The following is a 24,439-nucleotide window of genomic DNA, read 5'->3' on the forward strand; positions in this document are numbered from 1 at the left end:
TCACCCAGAGATTTGTCAATTTGTGGAATTTGTCAATTTGTGGAATTCCCTGCCACAGAGGCCAATTCACTGGATGAATTAAAAGAGAGTTAGATAGAGCTCTAGGGGTTAGCGGAATCAAGGGATATGGGGAGAAGGCAGGCACGGGTTACTGATTGTGGATGGTCAGCCATGATCACAATGAATGGCGGTGCTGGCTCTCAGGGCCAAATGGCCTCCTCCTGCACCCATTTTCTATGTTTTTATGCACTCTGTATTTTTCCCTTTGCTCTATCGATTGTACTTGTGTTTGAACTGATTGTATCTATGTACGGTATATCTGGATAGCAAGCAAAGCAAAGCCGTTCACATGCGACACTAATAAACCTGAAGTGCTCCGGGTCGCCCCAGTATTTCCCGGTTACACCACAGCCGTGTGGTGAGGGATGGAATGTGGGGCAAATCCCCCCAAACTCCCTGTACATGTTGGAAATGGGACCATTGAAGTCACCTGCAAGTCTGCATGATATACAGTGGCTCATTGTTACTGGGGATGGCCAGGGAACAAATAAAGCCACCAGGGCAACAGTGCATTATTAACTGTATCAAAAACACAATTGGTCACACTGACCTGTGCTGCCAGAATACCTGCTGCACACTTTATTGTTGTCAGGTAGCCAAAGTCTCTCAAATGTAGTAAACCCCAAACCTCTTTGCCTGACAACAAACTGACCTCTCCACAAAGTGAACTATTTGAGATGAAAGCAAAGAGATGGAACTTGAAAATACCAGCCAGGGTTGTTGGCAGCAGCAACTGAGAAGAGGAAGGAGCACGACAACTCAATCCCCAGCCTCTGGCAACACTCCAATTACCTGAGCAATAAATCTCTTGGCCGCATTGCAAGGAGGGCTGGGACAATGACTTGGAATGTTTCAGAATGAACTTGTGAACAATGTGGGCTGCGTACTTGGTTTTAACCTCACTCCAACATGCAATAAGTGCAACTGTTAGGGGCCCCTGAAGCCTCTACAAACAGATGGCGTTTTAACACAAGCTTGGGTATATTTTAATCAAACACATGCAGGCAGTCAACCGAGTTTGTTTGAACCGTTCCACAGCGGGGCAGAACGTCTGCTATTGACAAATTCCCATCGAATCTATCAGTCAAGAGTTCCTCCAGAGCACATTTACCTGGGGATGCATTATCACGGAGTGAGAGTGGCAATCTGATAGCTTTTCTCCACACGTCTCTTCCTGTTTAGGTCTCATTCTCCAGTACAGAGGTCATGTAACTACCCACCCTCTCAGCCCCCCCCCCCCCACCACCCACCACATCCGGCTGACTCAGTGATGCCCCCCACCCAGAGCAAACTCACAGCTTGAGCCGCTCCCGTTCCCTATTTCATTCCCAAAGGGCAAGGGACTAAGTGGGGCCAATATGTAGAGCATTGCGCTGCTGGTCAGAGTATTGAATGAAACCCTTTGTTCACGTGCTATTTTCTGTTCTCTGGTGAATTCCCTTTACATTTCTCATAGTGGAAGAGGGTTTAGAACAGAGGAGTGGGAACCCCTGGATTTGAGATCAGTGTTGATCGGCACATTCAACAAAGCTGCCTCCACCTCTAGTTTAGTTTAGTTTCAAGATACGACACAGAAACAGGCCCTTCGGCCCACCGAGTCCACACTGATCAGCGATCCCCGCACATTAACACTACCCTACGCGCACTAGGGACAATTTTTACACGATACCAAGTCAATGAACTTACAAACCTGTAAAGGGCCTGTCCCACGAGCATACGACTGCATGCGGGGAGCGCGACCTAACGTGGTCGCTTGAGCCGTACGGCCTTGCGGGGCCGGTCCCACTTCGATCGCCGGAGCCGTATGGAGTTGTGCAGAGCTGGTCTCGACATCGCGCGGGGCTCCGAAAAACTGACCGTGTTCAAAAATTCTGCGCGGCAACGGCCTGCCGGCCCGCAGCCACCTCACGCAGCGCCTCGACGGGCATACGCACCGTCTCGACGCCGTACGTCACTCGCGGACTTCGCTCGTACTTCACGTCACTCACTCGACCTCCAGAGCCATAGAGCCATAGAGTGATACAGTATGGAAACAGGCCATTCAGCCCAACTTGCCCACACCGGCCAACATGTCCCAGCTACGCTAGTCCCACCTGCCTGCGCTTGGTCCATATCGCTCCAAACCTGTCCTATTCATGTACCTGTCTAACTGTTTCTTAAACATTGGGATAGTCCCAGCCTCAACTACCTCCTCTGGCAGCTTGTTCCATACAACCACCACCCTTTGTATGAAAAAGTTACTCTTCGGATTCTTATTAAATCTTTTCCCCATCACCTTGATCCCATGTCCCCTGGTCCTCGATTCCCCTACTCTGGGCAAGAGATTCCGTGCATCTACACGGTCTATTCTACTCATGATTTTATACACCTCAATAAGATTACCCCTCATCCTCCTGCACCCCAGGGAATAGAGACCCAGCCTACTCAACCTCTCCCTATAGCTCAGATCCTCTCGTCCTGGCAACATCCTCATAAATCTTCTCTGAACCCTTTCAAGCTTGACAGTATCTTTCCTATAACATGGTGCCCAGAATTCGACACAATACTCTAAATACGGTCTCACCAACATCTTATACAACTGCAACATGACCTCTCAACTTCTATACTCAATGACTGATGAAGGCCAATGTGCCAAAAGTCTTTTTAACCACCTTATTTACCTGTGACTCGACCTTCAAGGAACCAAGCACCTAGATCCCTCTGCTCTATAACACTCTCCAGAGGCCTACCACTCACTGTGTAGGTCCTGCCCTTGTTAGACGTCCCAAAATGCGACACCTCACATTTCTGTGTGTTAAATGCCATCAACCATTCCTCAGCCCACCTGGCCAATCGATCAAGATCCTTCTGCAATCTTTCACAACCATCTTCACTATCTGCAAAACCACCTACTTTGGTATCTTGGTGTCGTTTCTTTCTCACTCAAAAACCCCACCCTTTTTCTCAACTACAAACAACTCTTTGTCTCCACCTTTAAATATCTTCAAACCTACTTTTTTTTAAAATGAAAAATAGTAATCTTCCAAATGTTTCTTCCTTGTTCAGATTCTAATTGTACTTGTCACATCTTGTAATATTTTAGCATGTTAACGATACTATACAAATGCAGGGTGTTGAATTCAATTAAGTTAGCAGATTTCATGTTTATACTCCGCGCGGCCCCCGCTTCCGGTTTGGTCGCGCTTGCCGCATGCAGGTCACATGCTCGTGGGACAGGCCCTTAAGTCTTTGGAGTAAACTTTAGGTTAACTGTGCAGAATATCAGATATCCTTTATAATCTAGAATGGCTCCAAAGCTATAAATGTTTTCACCTTGCCTGGACGTGCACTGGTTGGGAATGTCCCGGACTTGATAGGCAATCCAGATAGCTAGATAAGACTCAAAGTGCTGGAGTAACACAGTGGGTCAGGCAACACGTCTGGACAACACAGCTAGGTGGCGCTTCAAGCTGGGGCCCTTCTTCAGATTGACTGCAGTGAGTGGGGTGGAGGGAGAACTGGAGGAGAGGTGGGGGTGGGACAAAGTCTGGCAAGTGATAGGTGGACAGCAGTTACTCCAGCACTTTGTGTCTTGTTTTTTTTGTGTAAACCAGCATCTGCAGTTCTGTGTGTGGTGCTAGCAAGGCAGTGCTTTCACACCATTCTTCTGTACGAATCCTCAGTTTCCTCACACGTAAATCAGTTTTTGCTAACCCTCTTCAAGAGCCCACCAGGGTTGGGAAAGCTGTTAAATTATCCTTAGCTTCCATTCATTTAGACAGCACACAAACAGGACAGTTCAACCAATCATTCACCTGCACCTCCTCCAACCTCATCTATTGCATCCGCTGCTGTAGATGTCAGCTGATCTACATCGGTGAGACCAAGCGTAGGCTTGGCGATCGTTTCGCCGAACACCTCCGCTCGGTTCGCAATAACCAAACTGATCTCCCGGTGGCTCAGCGCTTCAACTCCCCCTCCCATTCCGAATCCGACCTTTCTGTCCTGGGCCTCCTCCATGGCCAGAGTGAGCACCACTGGAAATTGGAGGAGCAGCACCTCATATTCCGCTTGGGCAGTCTGCACCCTAGCGGCATGAACATTGACTTCTCCAATTTCCGGTAGCCCTTGCTGTCTCCTCCCCTTCCCCAGCTCTCCCTCAGCCCTCTGGCTCCTCCTCTTCCTTTCTTCTACCCACCCCCCCCACCCTCCATCAGCCTGAAGAAGGGTTTTGGCCCGAAACGTTGCCTATTTCCTTCGCTCCATAGATGCTGCTGCACCCACTGAGTTTCCCCACCATTTTGTCTACAACCAATCATTCACACGGTGATGGAGTTTAGTTCAAAGACCTAGCATAGAAACAGGGCCTTCGACCCACCCAACCCATGCAGATCATCGATCGCCCGTTCACGCTAGTTCTATGTTATCCCACTTTCTCATCCACTCCCTGCACACGAGGGGCAATTTACAGAGGGCCAATTAACCTACAAACCCGCACTTCTTTGGGATGTGGGAGGAAAAGGGAACGCCCAGAGAAAAACCACGTGGTCACAGGGAGAACATGCAAACTCCACACCGACAGCATCCGAGGTCAGGGTTGAACCCGGGTCTCTGGCGAGCTCCACAAGCTGGGATCCACGGTTCAGCCAATCATTCACACTGTGATAAAGTTATCCAATTAGTCCCCCAATGCATGCTTCCCGCCCAAATGGCCGGCAAATTAATATTCTGTCCCCCCACCTTGTCTCCATGATAAGACCCACCTGCAACCCTCATATGAACACATGGAAGAATTGTAAACTGCAAACCGATCACAGCGTCAAGCATGATCAAGTTGCTATCAAAATGATCATCTGTAATTCCACATTGCACTGCTCTTTGCTCATACACCCCCATGAGAGTTGTCAACTTTATCTAGCAACAAATACACAAGAAAGAACAAAGAACTTGCAGTACCTTAAAGGAACTATGTACTAAGGTTTCATCTAAGTCGATCACTACACATTTCCTTCCAACATCAGACACTCTCATCTCTGGTAAGAGGTATTTGGCTGGAGGCTAAAGGAGAAAAAAAAGGGCAAAGAAAAAACACAAATAAAAATAAAACAGGATTGAAATCACAGGACATACATTGCTGTAATACTATAAAAACTAGAAACTGCAAATATCAGATATCTGAACTGGTGAGACCCAGATAATTATTCTATTGATAAATGTGTACAGCCTCTTCAATGGATAGTTCAGACTTTACAGGGTTAGCACAGAACCGGTGGCCAGATTGCAGGTTTAAAAAAACTCAAATCAAACATTCAAAAATCCCTTCTGAGCATGTTTGCCAGGGGGTGCATTATTACCGAGTTAGAGTGACATTCTGATAGTTTTCTCCGCATTTGTCTTGTGTTTTGGTCTCATTCTCGGGTCCAGAAGTCCTCCCACGCCTCCCCGACCACGCTGGCTGACTCAGTGATTCCCACCACCCCAGTGCAAACTGGCACCTTGAGCGCCTCCCGTTTTCCTCCCTGCTCCCTATTTAATTCCCCCATGGGCAAAGGGCCACCTGGGGCTGGGAAGCTGTGGGGCATGGTGTAGCTGGCCAGAGTCATTGCCCTGTTCCCTGTACATGGTCCACTGCTCATCAACAATCTGGCTCAGGGCTCATAGAAACATAGAAAATAGGTGCAAGAGTAGGCCATTCTGCCCTTCGAGCCTGCACCGCCATTCAATATGATCATGGCTGATCATCCAACTCAGTATCCTAAGCTTCAGCTTCAGGGCAACCTTATCATTTAAGATCTCTTCTACTCCAAAATATTCTTCAAAGAAAACCCTGGCAATTTTCTCTCGAGCGGGAAACACTGATTGCTGTGTCCATGAAGCTCATTTGGTGAATATGGATGATCAAGTGGTGGAGTGCGAGACTGAGGATATTGATTCACAAGCAGTATTCATTTCTCAACTAGTAAAGGCACAAATGCGCTTCCAAACAGCAGATTTCCATCTAAAATATCTTTATTCTCAACTCTGTGGTGAGCATCTTGCTCGTGAAGGAGCTTTGACAGTCCTGCTGTGTGAGGTGTTCCAGGTTTTGGGTCCAATGATCACGAGGGCGGTATGGTGACGCAGCTGGAAGAGACGCACGCTGCCTCACAGCGCCAGAGGCCCGCGTTCCATCCGGACCTGTTTGTGTGGACGTTGCATATTCCCTCTGTGACCGCGTCCCACAGACGCGTGGGTCGATAGGTTGGCCGCTGTAATACCCCCATGTGTGTGCATGAGTGGTGGAATCCAGGAGGGGTTTGGTTACGATATGGGGAGAATAAAGTCTGATTTATTCTCCCCATGGTATGTTATGTGTACGAATGGTATGTTAGCATTCATAGCAAAAGGATTTGAGTATAGGAGCAGGGAGGTTCTACTGCAGTTGTACAGGGTCTTGGTGAGAACACACCTGGAGTATTGCGTACAGTTTTGGCCTCCAAATCTGAGGAAGGACATTATTGCCATAGAGGGAGTACAGAGAAGGTTCACCAGACTGATTCCTGGGATGTCAGGACTTTCATATGAAGAGAGACTGGATAGACTCGGCTTGTACTCGCTAGAATTTAGGAGATTGAGGGGGCATCTTATAGAAGCTTACAAAATTCTTAAGGGGTTGGACAGGCTAGATGCAGGAAGATTGTTCCCGATGTTGGGGAAGTCCAGGACAAGGGGTCACAGCTTAAGGATAGAGGGGAAATCCTTTAAGACCGAGATGAGAAAAACATTTTTCACACAGAGAGTGGTGAATCTGTGGAATTCTCTGCCACAGAAGGTAGTTGAGGCCAGTTCATTGGCTATATTTAAGAGGGAGTTAGATTTGGCCCTTGTGGCTAAAGGGATCAGGGGGTATGGAGAGAAGGCAGGTACAGGATACTGAGTTGGATGATCAGCCATGATCATATTGAATGGCGGTGCAGGCTCGAAGGGCCGAATGGCCTACTCCTGCACCTATTTTCTATGTATCTATGATTAGTGTAGGATTAGCGTAAAAGGGTGAATGATGGTCAGCATGGACTGGGTGGGCCAAAGATCCAGCATCCCTCATGTATATATCTATCTACATGGCCCTTCAAGATACATTCCCAACAAGCGGCATTGGGTAAATCATTCAGTTTTAGAGTTACATTTCTCCGAAGGGTTTGACCCTTCAACCAACTGTTGAGAGTTTAGACACACACATTATGCAACGATAGGGTCAAAGGTGACACAGCGAGGAATCAGGCCAATCGGCCCAACTAGCCCACACTGGCCAACATGTCCCAGCTACACTAGTCCCACCTGCCCGTGTTTGGCCCATATCTCTCCAAACCTGTCCTATCCATGGTCTGAAGAAGGGTTTCGGCCCGAAACGTCGCCTATTTCCTTCGCTCCATAGATGCTGCTGCACCCGCTGAGTTTCCCCAGCAATTTTGTGTACCTATCTCATACAGCAGCTTGTTCCATACACCCACCACCCTTTGTGTGAAAAAGTTACCCCTCAGATTCCTATTAAATCTTTTCCCCTTCACCTTAAATATATGGTGAATATAATCTCTAAGCTAGTGTGTTCTCAAGACGGCTATTGGGTTCATTTCTCCTTCTTCTGCTGCCCACTACCTCTCCTGTACAACTCCAAACCTAGTCATTGAGCCATGTACAGGTGATCCAGCACAGTGGTATGGAATAGGGTGTAGGGAAACCTGCAGATGCCGGTTTACACTAAAGATGGACACAAAGTGCTGAAGTAACTCAGCAGGTCAGGCAGCATCTCTGGATGAAAGGAATAGGTGATGGTTTCTGGTCGAGACCGAGTCTGAAGGAGGGTCACAACCCGAAACGTCACCTATTCCTTTTCTCCAGAGATGCTGCCTGACTGCTGAGTTACTCCAACATTTTGTGTCTATCTTCTAGCAGGTATTAGGGCTTAGTTAATCACTCAGCCGTTGAGCTGGTGTGCAGCAGTATTACATAGACAGACACCTGATTAGAAGACAGCAGCTGATAGGGATTAACTTTACTTATAATTATTTTAATAAGATCAGCCTGGAGACAGAGGAGGACAGAATGGCTTATAGTGATGGACCTAAATCTCACTATATTATTGATCCTGGTTTATTGTTGTCACACGTACTGAAATACAGTGAAAACTTGGTTTTCATTGCTATCCTGTCAAATCCTACTATATAGAAACATAGAAATTAGGTGCAGGAGTAGGCCATTCGGCCCTTCGAGCCTGCACCGCCATTCAATATGATCATGGCTGATCATCCAACTCGGTATCCCGTACCTGCCTTCTCTCCATACCCCCTGATCCCCTTAGCCACAAGGGCCACATATATTGGTGCATCAGGTAGTGCGAGGGAGAAGATAGGAGCGTAGTGTGTAGTATGACAGCGACAGAGAAAGTGCAGATTTAAAAAGTGCAAGGGAGCAACGAGGTAGAGTGGAAGATCGTGAATTTATCCGTGGCATTTAAGAGGTCCGTACAGAGTTTGATAACACCAGGTAAAAAGCTGCTCTTCAATCTGATGGTACGTGTTTTCAAGCTTTTGCATCGTCTGCTTGCCGGGAGAGGGGAGAAGAGAAAACGAGCGAGTGGTCCTGGACTATATGGGCCGATTTCTTGAGGCAGTGACTTAGTCAGGGGTGCGGGAGGGGGCGGCTGGTTTTATGTGTTGGGACCAGGCTATGTTTACAACCCTGCAGTTCCCTGTGGCCCTTGCCGTACCAAACTGTGGTGCATCCAGCTGCGGTGATTTCTATGGTACATCTCCAGAAATTGGTACCAGTCACTGGAAATGTCCTTCACCAGTCGAGGCATTGGTGTGCAGTCATGGCCACAGTGTCAATATGGTTGAACAAATTGGGGTGATGTTTGCACCCAAGAACGTGAATCTGTCGAACCATGTTCCCAGGTGTAAATGTAGCGGACAATTTGCCCTGGTCCAACAACACAGAGCATTTTCTGCACGAGTACACACACAGTGCTGGCAACACTTCGCACTCCCTTGCGCTTTTTAAATCTGCACTTTCTCCCTAGCAGGTCAATGTCAATCATACAATCAGAAAAACAATATTTACTTTCAGAATATTTTTTATTCCCACTATTTGGTGTTGGGTTCATTTTCGTAATATCTTTATTCATTTCTAAAATATAATCTCTAGCGAGTCGCTGTATCTTGAACACACATGGAATTTCATTTGGGATGGGCCGTGCTCGAAGGGGCTGGACTTTCTGTTTCCACCATGAAGAATATGGGGGCCTCTTTAGCCCCGACAGTATTTTCACCTGACAAAACGCGTGCAGCCAGAATGAGGGGACTTGCAGAAAATTGGTTCCGCCCACATGCCTACAAAAATCAACCAAAAGTTTGGGGGATTGTAGGCAATTCTGGCCACCCCAATTAGTCAGAGTCATAGAGTGATACAGCGTGGAAACAGGCCCTTCGGCCCAACTTGTCCCCAATGTCCCAGTTACACTGGTCCCACCTGCCCACGTTTCATCCATATCCCTCCAAACCTGTCCTATCCATGTACCTGTCTAACGTTTTTTTTAAATTTTGAGATAGATGAGGCTGGGACTATCTCCAGCTTGTTCCATACACCCACCACTCTTAGTGTGATAAAGTTACCCCTCAGATTCCTATTAAATATTTTCCCCTTCAACTTAAAATTCAGGAAAGATGAGGCTTTGAAGTGGGCGCAGAGGAGATTTACCAGAATGCTGCTGGCTGAGGGACTGTTAGCTACATGGAGAGGTTGGCCAAACTTTGATTCTTTTTTCTGGAACATCAGGAGTTAAGGGGAGACCTGATAGAAGCATTTCAAATGCTGAGAGGCGTAGATAGGGTAGACAGTCAGAATCTTTTCTCCCAGGGTAGAAATGTCAAAGGCATTTCTTCCCTCAGACATGACCCTTGGCATAGCTTCATGGAAAGAGTGACAAAGTTTAAAAATGATGTGCGGAGCAAGTTTATTTTTTACAGAGATTGATGAGTTCCTGGAACATGCTGCCAGGGACTGTGGTGGAGGTAAACACACTTTTTAAGCGCTTAAGAGGCTTTTAGATAGGCACATGGATGTGCAGTGAATGGAGGGATGTGGATCACATGCAGGCAGAGGAGATTAGTTTAACATGGACATTGTGGGCCGAAGAGCCTGTTCCTGTGCTGTACTGTTCTATGTTCAAGAGGGAAGAGAGGGGCAGGGATAGACATTCCATAAAAGAGCAGCTACATTCATACACTCATGATTTCTTTCTTTTGAGCCATCAGATAGCTTATTTTAAAAACGGAATGAAATGTTTAATTAATTAAGGATGCTTGTCTTTAATTGCATCTCTAAACCTAGGATTCCTGGGAAACAGTGCACCTCCGCGTTCCCGTTTGATGTCTTTAAGTGAGAGAAGCAAGCTGACCAGCTGAAGCCACAAGGTCAAGCTTACAAGGGACTGGAATCCCAGGGTGTCATATTCGACCGTTCTCCGCTCCCTGCAAGAATTAACCTCTGTTCTGGGTTTCGACAGTTAAGAGCACTGAACTCAGCAGAATGACGTTTGATAACAAAAACAGTCTTACCGTACATTGCTAACATACTCAGGCTGAATACCAATATGGAATAAGCAGGAGAAATTCATCACGTTACTCAATTACATTGAGACTATACAACATCAAGCAGTTACAGTTAAATGCTAAAGCAGCATTGTGGTCTAAAGCCAATGTATTTAAAAATCACCACCACCAAACTCCATCTCTTAATCTCCACACTCAATATCGTCCAACTAGGACCTGGGACAGGTGATTTTATTTTGAATCATAGTCTGGTTAGCTTGTTTCCATGGGACCAGGACCCCAGATGACTAATTATATCATGCGATTAACCAAATCAACATCCAGGCCAGTTAGTGTCAATTGTTTTGGGCAAATGCACGTTCTAAAAAATGGATTGCAATACCAAGGAGCAGATGCAGGAGAAAGCGAGAGTGAAGGGGTTTGCTCTGTATCAAATGATGAGGGGATTTCATTGATGTTGCTGACTTGGCTGGTTACCGTGTGGGTGATGTGGCCACAGAGGGTAGGGTAGCGTAGGGCAGTGGGGTGATGGGCCAAACTGTGGCTACCACATTGGCTTCATTAGCCACGGCTCGGGTAGGGCAGTGTGGTGATTGGTCCAAGGTCAGGTATGACAGCGGTGTGGTTAGTCAAGGGTTATATCTGAGGGTCAGGTAGGGCGTGGGATGATTGGTCAAGGGTTGTGTCTGAGGGTCAGGCAGGGAGTGGGGTGATTGGTCAAGGGTTGTGTCTGAGGGTCAGGCAGGGAGTGGGGTGATTGGTCAAGGGTTGTGTCTGAGGGTCAGGTAGGGTGTGGGGTGATTGGTCAAGGGTTGTGTCTGAGCGTGGGCTGATTGGTCAAGGGTCGCGTCCGAGGGTCAGGTAGGGTGTGGGGTGATTGGTCAAGGGTTGTGTCTGAGGGTCAGGCAGGGAGTGGGGTGATTGGTCAAGGGTTGTGTCTGAGCGTGGGCTGATTGGTCAAGGGTCGCGTCCGAGGGTCAGGCAGGGTGTAGGGTGATTGGTCAAGGGTTGTGTCTGAGCGTGGGCTGATTGGTCAAGGGTCGCGTCCGAGGGTCAGGCAGGGTGTAGGGTGATTGGTCAAGGATCAGGCACAACAGTGGGGTGATTAGTCAAGCGTCAGGCACAACAGTGGGCTGATTGGTCAAGGGTCGCGTCCGAGGGTCAGGCAGGGTGTGGGGTGATTGGTCAAGGATCAGGCACAACAGTGGGGTGATTGGTCAAGGGTCAGGCACAACAGTGGGGTGATTGGTCAAGGGTTGTGCCTGAGGGTCAGGCAGGGTGTGGGGTGATTGGTCAAAGGTTGTGTCTGAGGGTCAGGCAGGGCGTCGGGTGATTGGACAAGGGTCAGGCACAGCAGTGGGGTGATTGGTCAAGGATCGCGTCTGAGGGTCAGGCAGGGCGTGGGGTGATTGGTCAAGGATCAGGCACAATAGTGGGGTGATTGGTCAAGGGTCGGGCATGGAAGTGATGTAATTGGCTGAGGGTCAGGTACAACAGTGGTGCGATTGGCTGAGCGTTCGGTAGGGCAGCAATATCATTGGCTGTGGGTCAGGTCGGGTAGGGCAGCAACGTCATTGGCCAAGAATAGACAGACAAAAAGCTGGAGTAACTCAGCGGGACAGGCAGCATCTCTGGAGAGAAGGAATGGGTGGCGTCTCAGGGCCGAGACCCTTCTTCAGACGGCATTGGCCAAGGGTTGGGTACGGTAATGATGTGACCGGCTGCGGGCCAGGTAGGGCAGTGTCATGCTTGTCCACCGATTGAGAGAACAGATGCATATAGATAGAGCAACTCCCACCCTTCCCATCCCCACTCCTGGAAATAACACAAGGTGGAAAAGCATATATTCTAGGCCTAAGAAAGGAAACAGAACGTTAATATGGAGGAAACAAAGTACATGTTGAATACTGACTGATGCAGCACACCTCTGAACACTGGCACTCCAATGGAAGCGGAGGTAGTGTGGAATCATGCAACAACTGGTTAAAGGGATTAGGATTCATACAGCTTTGCGCTGGGTTACCGGGGACCCACAAGCAGTTTGCTGGCATGCAAGATGGTCAGAACAGAAAATTAAATAATACATACACCAGGACTGGGGATGTCCTGCACCTGGTCAGACTGGAGAACAAAACAAAAACAGACAACAACAAAAAAAAGAAAAAATTCCCATCAATATCCAACAAGAAAATATTACTGAATGAAGAAAATAAAATGAACCAATGTCAAAGATGGCTTCTCATAACCTGCCCTAGACTGGCTTTGATACAGGAGAGAGTGATCCACGTCAGACCTTTGTCCTCTGTACCACCAGGCATGGGATTTAAATGGGTGCACAGGAGGAGGCAGTGGGCCACACAATGCTCAATACCAGCGAGGGACTGCTTGAAACGCTCGATGCTCTGCTCTTGGGCCAGTGTCTCCACTCTTATCAGGAGCACTCGTGTAGACCTGGGCATTGCTGAATCATACCGCTGAAAACCACAATGAACTCAATCTGGAAATAGTGTCAGACTTACACATACACAGTGAGAGAGAGTGTCAGAGAGGGAGAGAGTGTGAGAGAGTGTGAGAGAGTGAGAGAGAGAGTGAGAGAGAGAGAGAGAGAGACAGAGTGAGAGAGTGTGTGAGTGAGAGTGAGAGAGAGTGTGAGAGAGAGTGAGTGAGTGAGAGTGAGAGAGAGAGTGTGAGAGAGAGAGTGAGAGAGTGAGAGTGAGAGAGAGAGTGTGAGTGAGAGAGAGAGAGGGTGAGAGAGAGAGAGAGGGAGAGAGAGGAGTTGAGCAGGAGCGTGAGGGCGAAGAGGTGCGCGAGGGCGCGGCGCGTCGGGCGGGGCGCGCGATTCGGCGCGGGCGCGCGCGGGAGGGTGTGCGCGCGCGCGCGCGTGTGGTCGTGCGCGCGTGCGTGTGCGCGCGTCCCGCGCGCGTGTGCTGCGCGCGCGCGCGCGAGCGCGAGGCGGTGCGAGCGCGCGGTGCGCGCGTGTGCGCGCGTGCGCGGGCGCGCGGGCGCGCGCCGCGCTGGCGCGGGGCGAGAGCGGCGCGCGACGCGCGCGGCGCGGGCGCGGGCGCGGGAGCGGGCGAGGGAGAGGGAGAGGGAGAGGGAGAGGGGAGGAGAGAGCGAAGACGAGGGGGGAAACAGACAGACAGAGAGAAAGAGACAGAGACAGAGACAGAAACAGAGAGAGAGAGGGATGAGACAGAGGAGAGAGAGACCGTGAGAGAGACAGAGGAAGAGAGAGAGACAGAGACGGAGAGACAGACGGAGAGAGAGACGGAGGGAGAGACGGAGAGAGAGATGGAGAGAGACAGAGAGAGAGAGAGAGAGAGAGAGAGAGAGAGAGAGAGAGAGAGAGAGAGAGAGAGAGAGAGAGAGAGAGAGAGAGAGAGAGAGAGAGAGAGAGAGAGAGAGAGAGAGAGAGAGAGAGAGGTGAGAGAGAGAGAGAGAGAGAGAGAGAGAGAGAGAGAGAGAGAGAGAGGTAAGAATACAGGGAGAGTGGGCAAGGATAAGGTCTGTAGAAGAATGAAGTTTGAAGGAAAGGAAAAGGCAAGGGATAAAGTGGAAAGAGAGGGGACGAAGAGGAGAGAACGTGGGGGTGGAAACAAGTAAAGAAAAATGAAGAGAAAGCATTAGAATGTGAGGGAAAGGGAAAAAGGGGGGGGAGAGAGAGAGACCTAGAAAGTGAAAGGGCATAAAGAGAAAAAAGTTAAACAACAACCAAAAGAAATATCATTAAATGCTGAGAGCTAAAGCAAGTTGCCATCAAAGACCCAGAGGAGTTGTTTAAAAATTAATTCAACCAAATCGGAAATGTCAGTCTTGGATATGCAGTTTAAAAGTTAAGACAGCTGATTGTCAAATGCAAAACCAATGTGTTCCCCAATGCTGTTCCAAAGCGCAGAAACCTTCCCTTCATCAGTACGTTGCTGTGCAGCTTATGTTGCCCTGTGCCAACAGGGACATCTCAGCTTCAACATGAATGGGAAGAAGTGTCAAGGTGCCGATGTACAAGCGTTATGAAGTGGCTGGAGGTGCCATAGTCACAAACGATCAGACTGCCTGTGCAATGTTCAGCTCGACAAGACTTGGTAATTGGCCCTGACTTCAGAAGAGGCCCAGCTCACGGGCTAACGATGGAACTGCACAAGGCTGTCTTCTGATTACTTCCATATGGTCTGCAGTTCAACCGCAAAACTGTTCCAATAATTAAAATAACTGGAATTTCTAAATGAGCAGGCACAAGCAGCATTTTGAGAACTGCTTGAAATGGTGTTTGTGGCACCAGAAATGAACAGGGGAGCACTTTGCGATCACCACAAGGGGGGGGGGGGGGACACAATTATAATACAAATGTCCGGAGCGTGCAGAAGTGTGGATATGTGAACTGTTTTCCTGCACTGATGCTCGCTGAGTTCCTCCAGCACTTTGTTTGCCAAAAACAAACATTTTGTCATGGAACGATACAGCATGGAAACATGCCCTTCGGCCCACTTAGTCCATGGCACCAACTTACACTAGACCTTTGTTCCACAATTCCCAACCACTCCCGTCAAATGTAACCACTCACCTACACACGATGAGCAGTTTACAGTGACCACGTAAAACCCACCAAGTTGTTGGGATGTGGCAGGAAACCGCAGCGGCCGGGTTTAAACCCACGCGTCAGAGGGAGAACATGTAAACTCCACACAGACAGCGCCTGAGGTCAGGGCTGAACCTGGGTGGCTGCAGCTGTGAGGCAGCAGATGCACCACTGTCCAAAGCAAAGGACTAGAAATGTAAGCTCAAGAAATCCAATTCAGGAAAAGTCATTTCCCCAGACTGATGAGACAATGGAGGTGAATGTAGAATGGGACAACACAGAACAGGCCCTTCAGCCCACGATGTCTATGCCACCCATGATGCAAAGTTAAACTAATCTCCTCTGTCTGTACATGATCCATATCCTCCTGTATCCAAAAGCCTGTTAAACACCACGTTCGTAACTGCCTCCACCACCACCCCTGGCAGCGCGTTCCAGGCACACGCCATTCTGCGTAACAAAAAGTTGTACAGGGTCTTGGTGAGACCACACCTGGAGTATTGCGTACAGTTTTGGTCTCCTAATCTGAGGAAAGACATTCTTGCCATAGAGGGAGTACAGAGAAGGTTCACCAGACTGATTCCTGGGATGTCAGGACTTTCATATGAAGAAAGACTGGATAGACTCGGCTTGTACTCGCTAGAATTCAGAAGATTGAGGGGGGATCTTATAGAAACTTACAAAATTCTTAAGGGGTTGGACAGGCTAGATGCAGGAAGATTATTCCCGATGTTGGGGAAGTCCAGAACTAGGGGTCACAGTTTAAGGATAAGAGGGAAGTCTTTTAGGACCGAGATGAGAAAATCATTTTTTACACAGAGTGGTGAATCTGTGGAATTCTCTGCCACAGAGGTAGTTGAGGCCAGTTCATTGGCTATATTTAAGAGTGAGTTAGATGTGACCCTTGTGGCTAAAGGGATCAGGAGGTATGGCGATAAGGCAGGTACAGGATACTGAGTTGGTTGATCAGCCATGATCATATTGAATGGCGGTGCAGGCTCGAAGGGCCGAATGGCCTACTCCTGCACCTATTTTCTATGTTTCTATGTTTCTAAAAAGCTAGCCCCATGCATCTCCTTTAAACTTTCTCCCTCTGACCTTAAAGCTGGGCTCTCTAGTATTTGGCTTTCCATCTTGCGAAAACGTGGACTATCTTACACCTCTCTTCACGTTATACACCTCTATCATGTCTTCTCTCAGAGAAAACAGACACACAGAGTTTGTCCAATCTTTCCTCATAGAAACGAGGAACTGCAGATGCTAGTCGTACCCTCAAATCCAGACAGCGTTATGGTAAAGCTCTTCTGCACCCTGTCCAAAGCCTCCACATCCTTCCTGTATTGGGGTGACCAAAATTGAGCTGCGACCACAAGAAAGTAAATAGTATAGGTACATAAGGTACATGAGAGAAAAATGAAAAGATGAATGAGTGACAGAGAGATGAACATAAACACTGGGCAAAATGTCCTGTTTAGGGCTGTAAACTTCATGTAATTAAAAGCAATGTACAGACGCATTATCACATTCATAAACGTGTTGTGGGATTATTTACATCCTATTTATAAGAATGTTGCCAGGACTGGAGGATCAGAGCTATAGGCGGAGGTTGAGTAGGCTCTATTCCTTGGAGCGCAGGAGGATGAGGGGTGATCTTATAGAGGTGTACAAAATCACGAGCGGAATAGATCGGGTAGATGCACAGAGTCTCTTGCCCAGAGTAGGGGAATCTAGGACCAGAGGACATAGGTTGAAGGCGAAGAGGAAAAGATTTCATACGAATCTGAGGGGTAACCTTTTCACACAAAGGGTGGTGGGTGTATGGAACAAGCTGCCAGAGGAGGTAGTTGAGGCTGGGACTATCCCAACGTTAAAGAAACAGTTAGACAGGTAAATGGATAGGGCAGGTTTGGAGGGATATGGACCAAACGTAGGCAGGTGGGACTAGTGTAGCTGGGAAATGTTGGCCGGTGTGAGCAAGTGGGGCCGAAGGGCCTGTTTCTATGCTGTATCACTGTATGATTGTCTAGTTTTATACTAGGCTTCTGTAAACATATACCTTGTACTGCAATCCAACGAAGCAGTAGGCAGGCAGCTCATGCCATGTGAAGGAGGAGAGCTCGACTTAGAAGTGGAGGTTGTTAAAGAGTATATTTCTCACTCTTTTTTAGACAATCCTCTTCCATGGTAATTAGCTATATGGAAATTTACAGTCACTTGGTGTGACTTGACTACATGGTGAGAGATAGTCTTTTCATTAAATGAATAGGTCTAATAATATACAAAAGATTGAAAGTGAACAAGTGGAAATCATTCTAAAAATGCAATAAACTACCAGGTTTTTTTATCACATGATGTTGTACACCATTCTGACTTTGAAATATATCTTTAAGAAAGAACTGCAGATGCTGGAAAAATCGAAGGTAGACAAAAATGCTGGAGGAACTCAGCGAGTGAGGCAGCATCTATATGGAGAGAAGGAATAGACGATGATTCGGGTCGAAACCTTAAAATATATCTTCATCCCTTTGGGTCTAAATCTTGAAGGTTCCCCCTCAACAACAGTGAGAGGACCTTCACCAGAACTGCACCACTTCAAGTATGGGCAGCACGGTGGCACAGCGGTAGAGTTGCTGCCTCACAGCGCCAGAGACTCGGGTTCCATCCTGACTATGGGTGCTGTCTGTATGGAGTTTGTCCATTCTCCCCGTCACCTGCATGGGTTATCTCTGGGTGCTCCAGGCGAATTGGTTTGATAAAATTGTAAATTGTCCCCAGTGTGTGTAAGATAGTGTTAGTGTGCGTGGATCACTAGTTGGCATGGACTCGGTTGCCTGTTTTCACGTTGTTTCTCTAAACTAAACTAACGCACCATCACCTTCTCGAGGGTGACAATAGACAACAAACAATAGGTGCATTTGGCCCTTCGAGCCAGCACCGCCATTCAATGTGATCATGGCTGATCATCCCCGATCAGTACCCCATTCCTGCCTTCTCCCCATATCCCCTGACTCCGCTATTTTTAAGAGCCCTATCTAGCTCTCTCTTGAAAGCATCCAGAAAACCTGCCTCCCAGAGAGTTCCACAGACTCACCACTCTCTGTGCTTTTCAGAGGGTATGGAGAGAAGGCAGGTACGGGATACTGAGTTGGATGATCAGCCATGATCATATTGAATGGCGGTGCAGGCTCGAAGGGCCGAATGGTCTACTCTCGCACCTACTTTCTATGTTTCTATGTTTCTAAAAAGTGTTTCTTCGTCTCCGTTCTTAATGGCTTACTCCTTATTCTTAAACTGTGGCCCCTGGTTCTGGACTCCCCCAACATCGGGAACATGTTTCCTGCCTCTAGCGTGTCCAAACCCTTAATAATCTTATATGTTTCAATGAGATCCCCTCTCACCCTTCTAAACTCCAGAGTGTACAAGTCCAGCTGCTCCATTCTCTCAGCATATGACAGTCCCGCCATCCCGGGAATTAACCTTGTAAACCTACGCTGCACTCCCTCAATAGCAAGAATGTCCTTCCTCAAATTAGGGGACCAAAACTGCACACAATACTCCAGGTGTGGTCTCACTAGGGCTCTGTACAACTGCAGAAGGACCTCTTTGCTCCTATATTCGATTCAGGTGAGTAGGGATGGATAATAAAACGAAGCAGCCAGTGAGGTAGAGATACCAAACTATGAATGAACAAATAAACAATATTAAATGAAATGGGACAGTAACCATAGAGATGAATTAATTGCCATCCTCCAGAGAATTATAGAACACAGAGTAAGGTCCTTTGGCTCAACTGGTCCGTGTCGACCAAGATGTCTAGTTGAGCTGGACCCTGTGTTAGGCCTCAAACATGTCGATCTATAAGGCTGTCCAAATGCCCTTTAAACACTGTCATTGTACCTGCCTCCAACACTTCCTCTGGCAGCTCATTCCGCAGACCTACCACCCTCTGTGTGAATAGATAGTTCATTTGATAGTTCAGGAAAGAGCACCAGAGAACTGGAAGTGTGCCGAGCAGATGACGGAGAGGATCAGTGGATTTCATAATGGTTTTTAAAGAGTCCACAGGGAAGCAGGTAGGTCAAAGAACTTAGAAGAGTACAGCACAGGAGCAGGCCCTTCAACCACCCCAACCTCCCCCCACATGTCCATGTCGAACATGATGCCGTCAAACTAATCACCTCTGCCAGCACGTGATCCATAAGGGCCTGTCCCACTTACGTGACCGTAGGTTGCCGAAATTTTCAACATGGTGAAAATTCAGCGGCGACCAGAAAGACACTATGACTCTTTGGAGACCTCTCACGACCATACTGGCGACCCCTGGCGTCTGAAGAAGGGTTTCGGCCCGAAACGTTGCTTATTTCCTTCGCTCCGTAGACGCTGCCGCACCCGCTGAGTTTCTCCAGCACTTTTGTCTACCTTCGATTTTCCAGCATCTGCAGTTTCTTCTTAAACCCTGGCGACATGTCGCAGGTGACCTCTCACGACCATAGGACACCTCTCACGACTAAACAGCCTGTATGGTCGTGAGAGGTCTCCAAAGAGTCGTAGCATCTTTCTGGTCGCCCTCTGAATTTTCAACATGTTGAAAATTTCGGCGACCTACGACGGCAGTCGCCTGTATAGGTCGTGCAGGTGGGACAGGCCATTTATCCCTCCATTCCCACGTGCCTATCTAAAAGCCTCTTAAAAGCCGCCATCTTATCTGTCCCCACCACCAGCCCTGTAGGTCGTTCCAGGCCCCCACCACTCGAAGTAAAAAACAAAAATGAAAAGTGAGAAAGAATTGAAAAGATCCGTGGCCTTGATGGCAACTGATTCAAGTGCGGATCAGTGGGACCGAGGATAGATTTGAGAACAGGTGATGTTGACAAGTGATACGGAAGGGAAGCAAACCCGTCAGGGAACTGAGATTAAGGAACGAATGTAACCTTGGCAGATAACATTCAATTTAATAATGTGTGAAGTATCACATTTTGGGTGCAAGAATGGCAGATAGAAATGCAACTGAAACAAATAAAAAGCGGATAATGAGAAAAGATCGGCTTGCTCTTGCAAAAACAAAATCTGGCACTGACATCACAAGAGACATTTGGAAAAACAGGATGCCCATACAAAAATAAATAATCAGTGCATTGTACTACCCTCATTTGAAATTTCCCATTCAATTTGGCTGCTCCATTTGGCAAAGAAACCTGTGATTCAAAAGGATGATGCGTTGGGGGTGGCACTGATATAATCAGACGCACTCGCTTACAATACACGGAAATGAGTTTAAGCACCCATCTCAGTGAAGTTTAATATCAAGAAATCAGCTCGATAAGAAAAATGTCCACACAATTGCTTCTGACTGAGAAATGCAACGTCACTGAAAATCAGCCATGGTGTTTTAATAGACATTGGGGCAGATCAAGGGTGAGTAATAAAAGAGTATCCTGGCCAACAGAACAATGATAGCAGGTAGAGTTGCTGCCTTACAGTGCCAGTGACCCGGGTTCCATCCTGACTACACATGCTGTCTGTATGGAGTTTGCACGCTCTTCCTGTGACGGCTTGGGTTTTCTCCGGGTGCCCCAGTTTCGTCCCACACCCCAAAGACGTGCAGGTTTATGTTAATAGGCTTTGGTAAAATTGAAATTGTCCTTAGCGTGTAAAATAATGCTAATGTACGGGGCGATCGCTGTTGGGCCGAAGGGCCCCGTTTCTGCACTGAATCTCTAAAGTCTAATGGAGCACACCCACATGGTTGCAATACAAATTAGAGGCTACACTTTGCCACTAATCTAAGGTTGTATTCCAGTAGATCGACCAGTTTAGGAAGGAAAACAAGGACCCACGTAGAGAGTTTGTGCTGCATGTCAAATAGCTCATGAACTATTTGATCTAGGAACTACACCTGTGAAGGGAGAGTGGACGCTGGCACGAATTGGTTGCCGCTGCTCTCTCTTCACACTGTGTTTTTGATTTTCTGTTTTTGGATTGAATTCTGTTTTTAATTTGTGTCATTGTGATGTCTTTAATTACTTGTTTTACTCCGATTATATGTTTTAATTTCGATTACTATGTAAGGTGTCCTTGAGATTTTGTATGAAAGGCGCCCATTAAATATAAAATTTATTATTATTATTACACCGTCCAATATTGGATGGAGACACATGGAACTACAAATACTGGGATCTTGAACAAAACACAAAGTGCTGGAGGAACTCAGCAGGTCAAGCAGCATCTGTGCAGGGAATGGACAGGCAACATTTTGGCTTCTTAGCTAGCAGATTGAATCGGATACGGTACAAGTTCTCTCTAGCTCTCCTCTCGTCCTTCATAGGTAAATGTTGAACACCACCTAATTCTGTTGAACACCACCTAACAGAAATGCAAGCTTTAGACTTTAGACATACAGCGCGGAAACAGGCCCTTTGACCCACCGAATCCACGTCGACCAGCGATCGCCCCTATCCTACACACTAGGGACAATTTACAATTTTACCAAAGCCAATTAATCTACAAATCTGCTGTCTGTACAGAGTTTGTACGTTCTCCCCGTGACCATGTGGGCTTTCTCCAGGTGTTCCGGTTTCCAACACACATAAAGACAGCACAGTGGCACAGTGGTAGAGTTGCAGCCTTATAGCGCCAGAGACCTGGGTTCGATCTGATACAGCTGCCTTTGTGTCTTTTTATTGTAAACCAGCATCTGCACTTCTGTGGGCCTGCATCCCGGAAAAAACAGAGTGCTAGAGTAACTCAGTGGGCCAGGCAGCATAGAAACATAGAAAATAGGTGCAGGAGTAGGCCATTCGGCCCTTCGAGCCTGCACCGCCATTCGATATGATCATGGCTGATCATCCAACTCAGTATCCCATCCCTGCCATCTCTCCATACCCCCGATCCCTTTAGCCACAAGGGCCACATCTAACTCCCTCTTAAATATAGCTAATGAACTGGCCTCAACTACCTTCTGTGGCAGAGAGTTCCACAGATTCACCACTCTCTGTGTAAAAAATGATTTTCTCACCTCGGTCCTAAAAGACCTCCCTCTTATCCTTAAACTGTGACCCCTAGTTCTGGACTTCCCCAACATCGGGAATAATCTTCCTGCATTTAGCCTGTCCAACCCCTTAAGAATTTTGTAAGCTTCTATAAGATCCCCCCTCAATCTCCTAAATTCTAGCGAGTACAAGCCGAGTCTATCCAGTCTTTCTTCATATGAAAGTCCTGACATCCCAGGAATCAGTCTGGTGAACCTTCTCTGTACTCCCTCTATGGCAATAATGTCCTTCCTCAGATTTGGAGGCCAAAACTGTACGCAATACTCCAGGTGTGTTCTCACCAAGACCCTGTCCAACTGCAGTAGAACCTCCCTGCTCTTATACTCAAATCCTTTTGCTATGAATGCTAACATACCATTTGCTATGTTTATACTGCAAGTCAGTTATGATGGTCAGGGCTCGGTGCATTTGGTCACACCAGGGTGGTACACAATCGGAGTAGGTGGTACACAATCTCTGGAGAACATGGATAGGTGGCGTTTTGGGTTGAGGCCCAAGGGATCCGACCCAAAACATCACCTACCCACGTTCTCCAAAGATGCTGACTGACCCGCTGAGTTCATCTGGCACTGTGTTTTTCCCCCCCAATCTGTCCTCATAATAAACATATATACGAGTTAATAATGGACATAATGCAGGTAAAATGGGACTAGTGTTGATGAGTGCAATAGTTTTTGTGGATGTGATGGGTCGAAGAGCCAGTGTCCGTACTGTACTTCTGTCTGACTCACCTTTTACACAGGAAGCAGGTTGGAAGTTCATACTGCAAAGTCAGTTATGCTCTGAGACATGATGGGCAGGGCTCGGTGCATTTGGTCACACCAGGGCTCTGAGTAGGTGGTACACAATCTCTGGTGATAAGTTCATGGTTCATAAATGATAGGAGCAGAAGTCGGCCATTCGGCCCATCGAGTTTACTCCACCATTCAATCATGGTTGATCTATCTTTCCATCTCAACCCCATGCGAGGCAGAGGAGACCTGATAGAAATATATAAAACGATGAGTGAGAGATAGTCATTTTCTCAGGTTGGAAATGGCAAAGACTAGATGGCATAGCTGAATGGAGAGTGGAGCCAAGTTTAAAGGAGATATGCGGGATAAATTATTTTTACACAAGAGGGGGAGGGGGGGGGGGGGAAGTGCGTACGACACGCTGACAGAGGTGGTGGTAGAAGTAGATTTGATAGTGGTGTTTAAGAGTCTTTTAGACAGACAAATGGATATGCAGGGAATGGATGGGCATGGCTCACATGCAGGCAGTTGGGGTTAATTTAATGGCATCATGTTCGGTAATGTGAGCTGAAGAGCGCTGTGCTTTTCTATGTTTTATGTTAAAACACAATTATAAAGTGCTGAATGCTGCGGAGTGCCACAGACTGAAATGGTGCTAGAGAAAACAGCAGTAGGAAGAGTGTAGGGATAGGAGGCTTGCAGGAGGAGGCAGGCTGGCTTTAAAACTTGGAGCTGCTGGAATGGGATCTGTTTTTCGCCAGCATTGTGGTGTGATGTCTGCGCAATAATTTCAGGAATAAATTCCAATGGGTTGCAAGTGCCATTTTAAACCGCGGCAGACATTTGTGATTTCACAGATGTGACAAAACAATTTGGGTCGCAGCACTCAAAACACAGACTTCAGAGGGGTGATTCGTTACAAATGTCTCTAGTTCTCAGTTTGGACTTTTGTCCTAATAAGATTTTGGATCTGGCTGCTTTTAAGAGCTTGCACATACAACACTTATTGTGTTCAGATCTGGGGCTCTACTCAGCAAGGGCACTGCAGGGTATTGAGTATAGCAGTTGGGAGGTCATGTTGCAGTTATACAAGACATTGGTAAGGCCACATTTAGAGTATCCTTCGCTCCATAGATGCTGCTGCACCCGCTGAGTTTCCCCAGCAATTTTGTGTACCTTCACATTTAGAGTATTATGTTCAGTTCTGGGCAGCTTGTGACAGGAAATATGTTGTCAAGTTGGAAAGGGTTCAGAGAAGATTTAAAAGGATGTTACCAGGACTCGAGGGTCTGAGCTACAAGGAGGGGTTGAGTAGACTGGGACGCTATTCCTTGGAGCGCAGGAGGATGAGGGGTGATCTTATAGAGGTGTATAAAATCATGAGAGGAGTAGATCGGAGTCTCTTCCCCATAGTGGGGGAAATCGAGAACCAGAGGACATAGGTTTACGGTG

At 47.4% G+C, this 24,439-nt stretch overlaps 1 protein-coding gene across 4 annotated transcripts in view; it reads right to left on the minus strand.

Moving 5' to 3' along the window:
* Window positions 1-24,439, minus strand: part of ctdspl (CTD small phosphatase like) — a 197,405-nt gene that overhangs the window by 36,924 nt on the left and 136,042 nt on the right. For 2 of the 4 annotated variants that reach the window (XM_033040824.1, XM_033040844.1), the window contains exons 3-4: window positions 12,717-12,749; window positions 4,996-5,097 (exon numbers count right to left, since the gene is read on the minus strand). In XM_033040824.1, coding sequence (XP_032896715.1) covers window positions 4,996-5,097; window positions 12,717-12,749 — 135 coding nt within the window. The remainder of the gene's footprint in view (window positions 1-4,995; window positions 5,098-12,716; window positions 12,750-24,439) is intronic. The other 2 variants (XM_033040834.1, XM_033040853.1) reach the window with 1 other exon arrangement.

The sequence above is a fragment of the Amblyraja radiata genome, chromosome 2 (genome assembly GCF_010909765.2).
Source record: "Amblyraja radiata isolate CabotCenter1 chromosome 2, sAmbRad1.1.pri, whole genome shotgun sequence".
Classification (NCBI taxonomy): Eukaryota; Metazoa; Chordata; class Chondrichthyes; order Rajiformes; family Rajidae; genus Amblyraja; species Amblyraja radiata.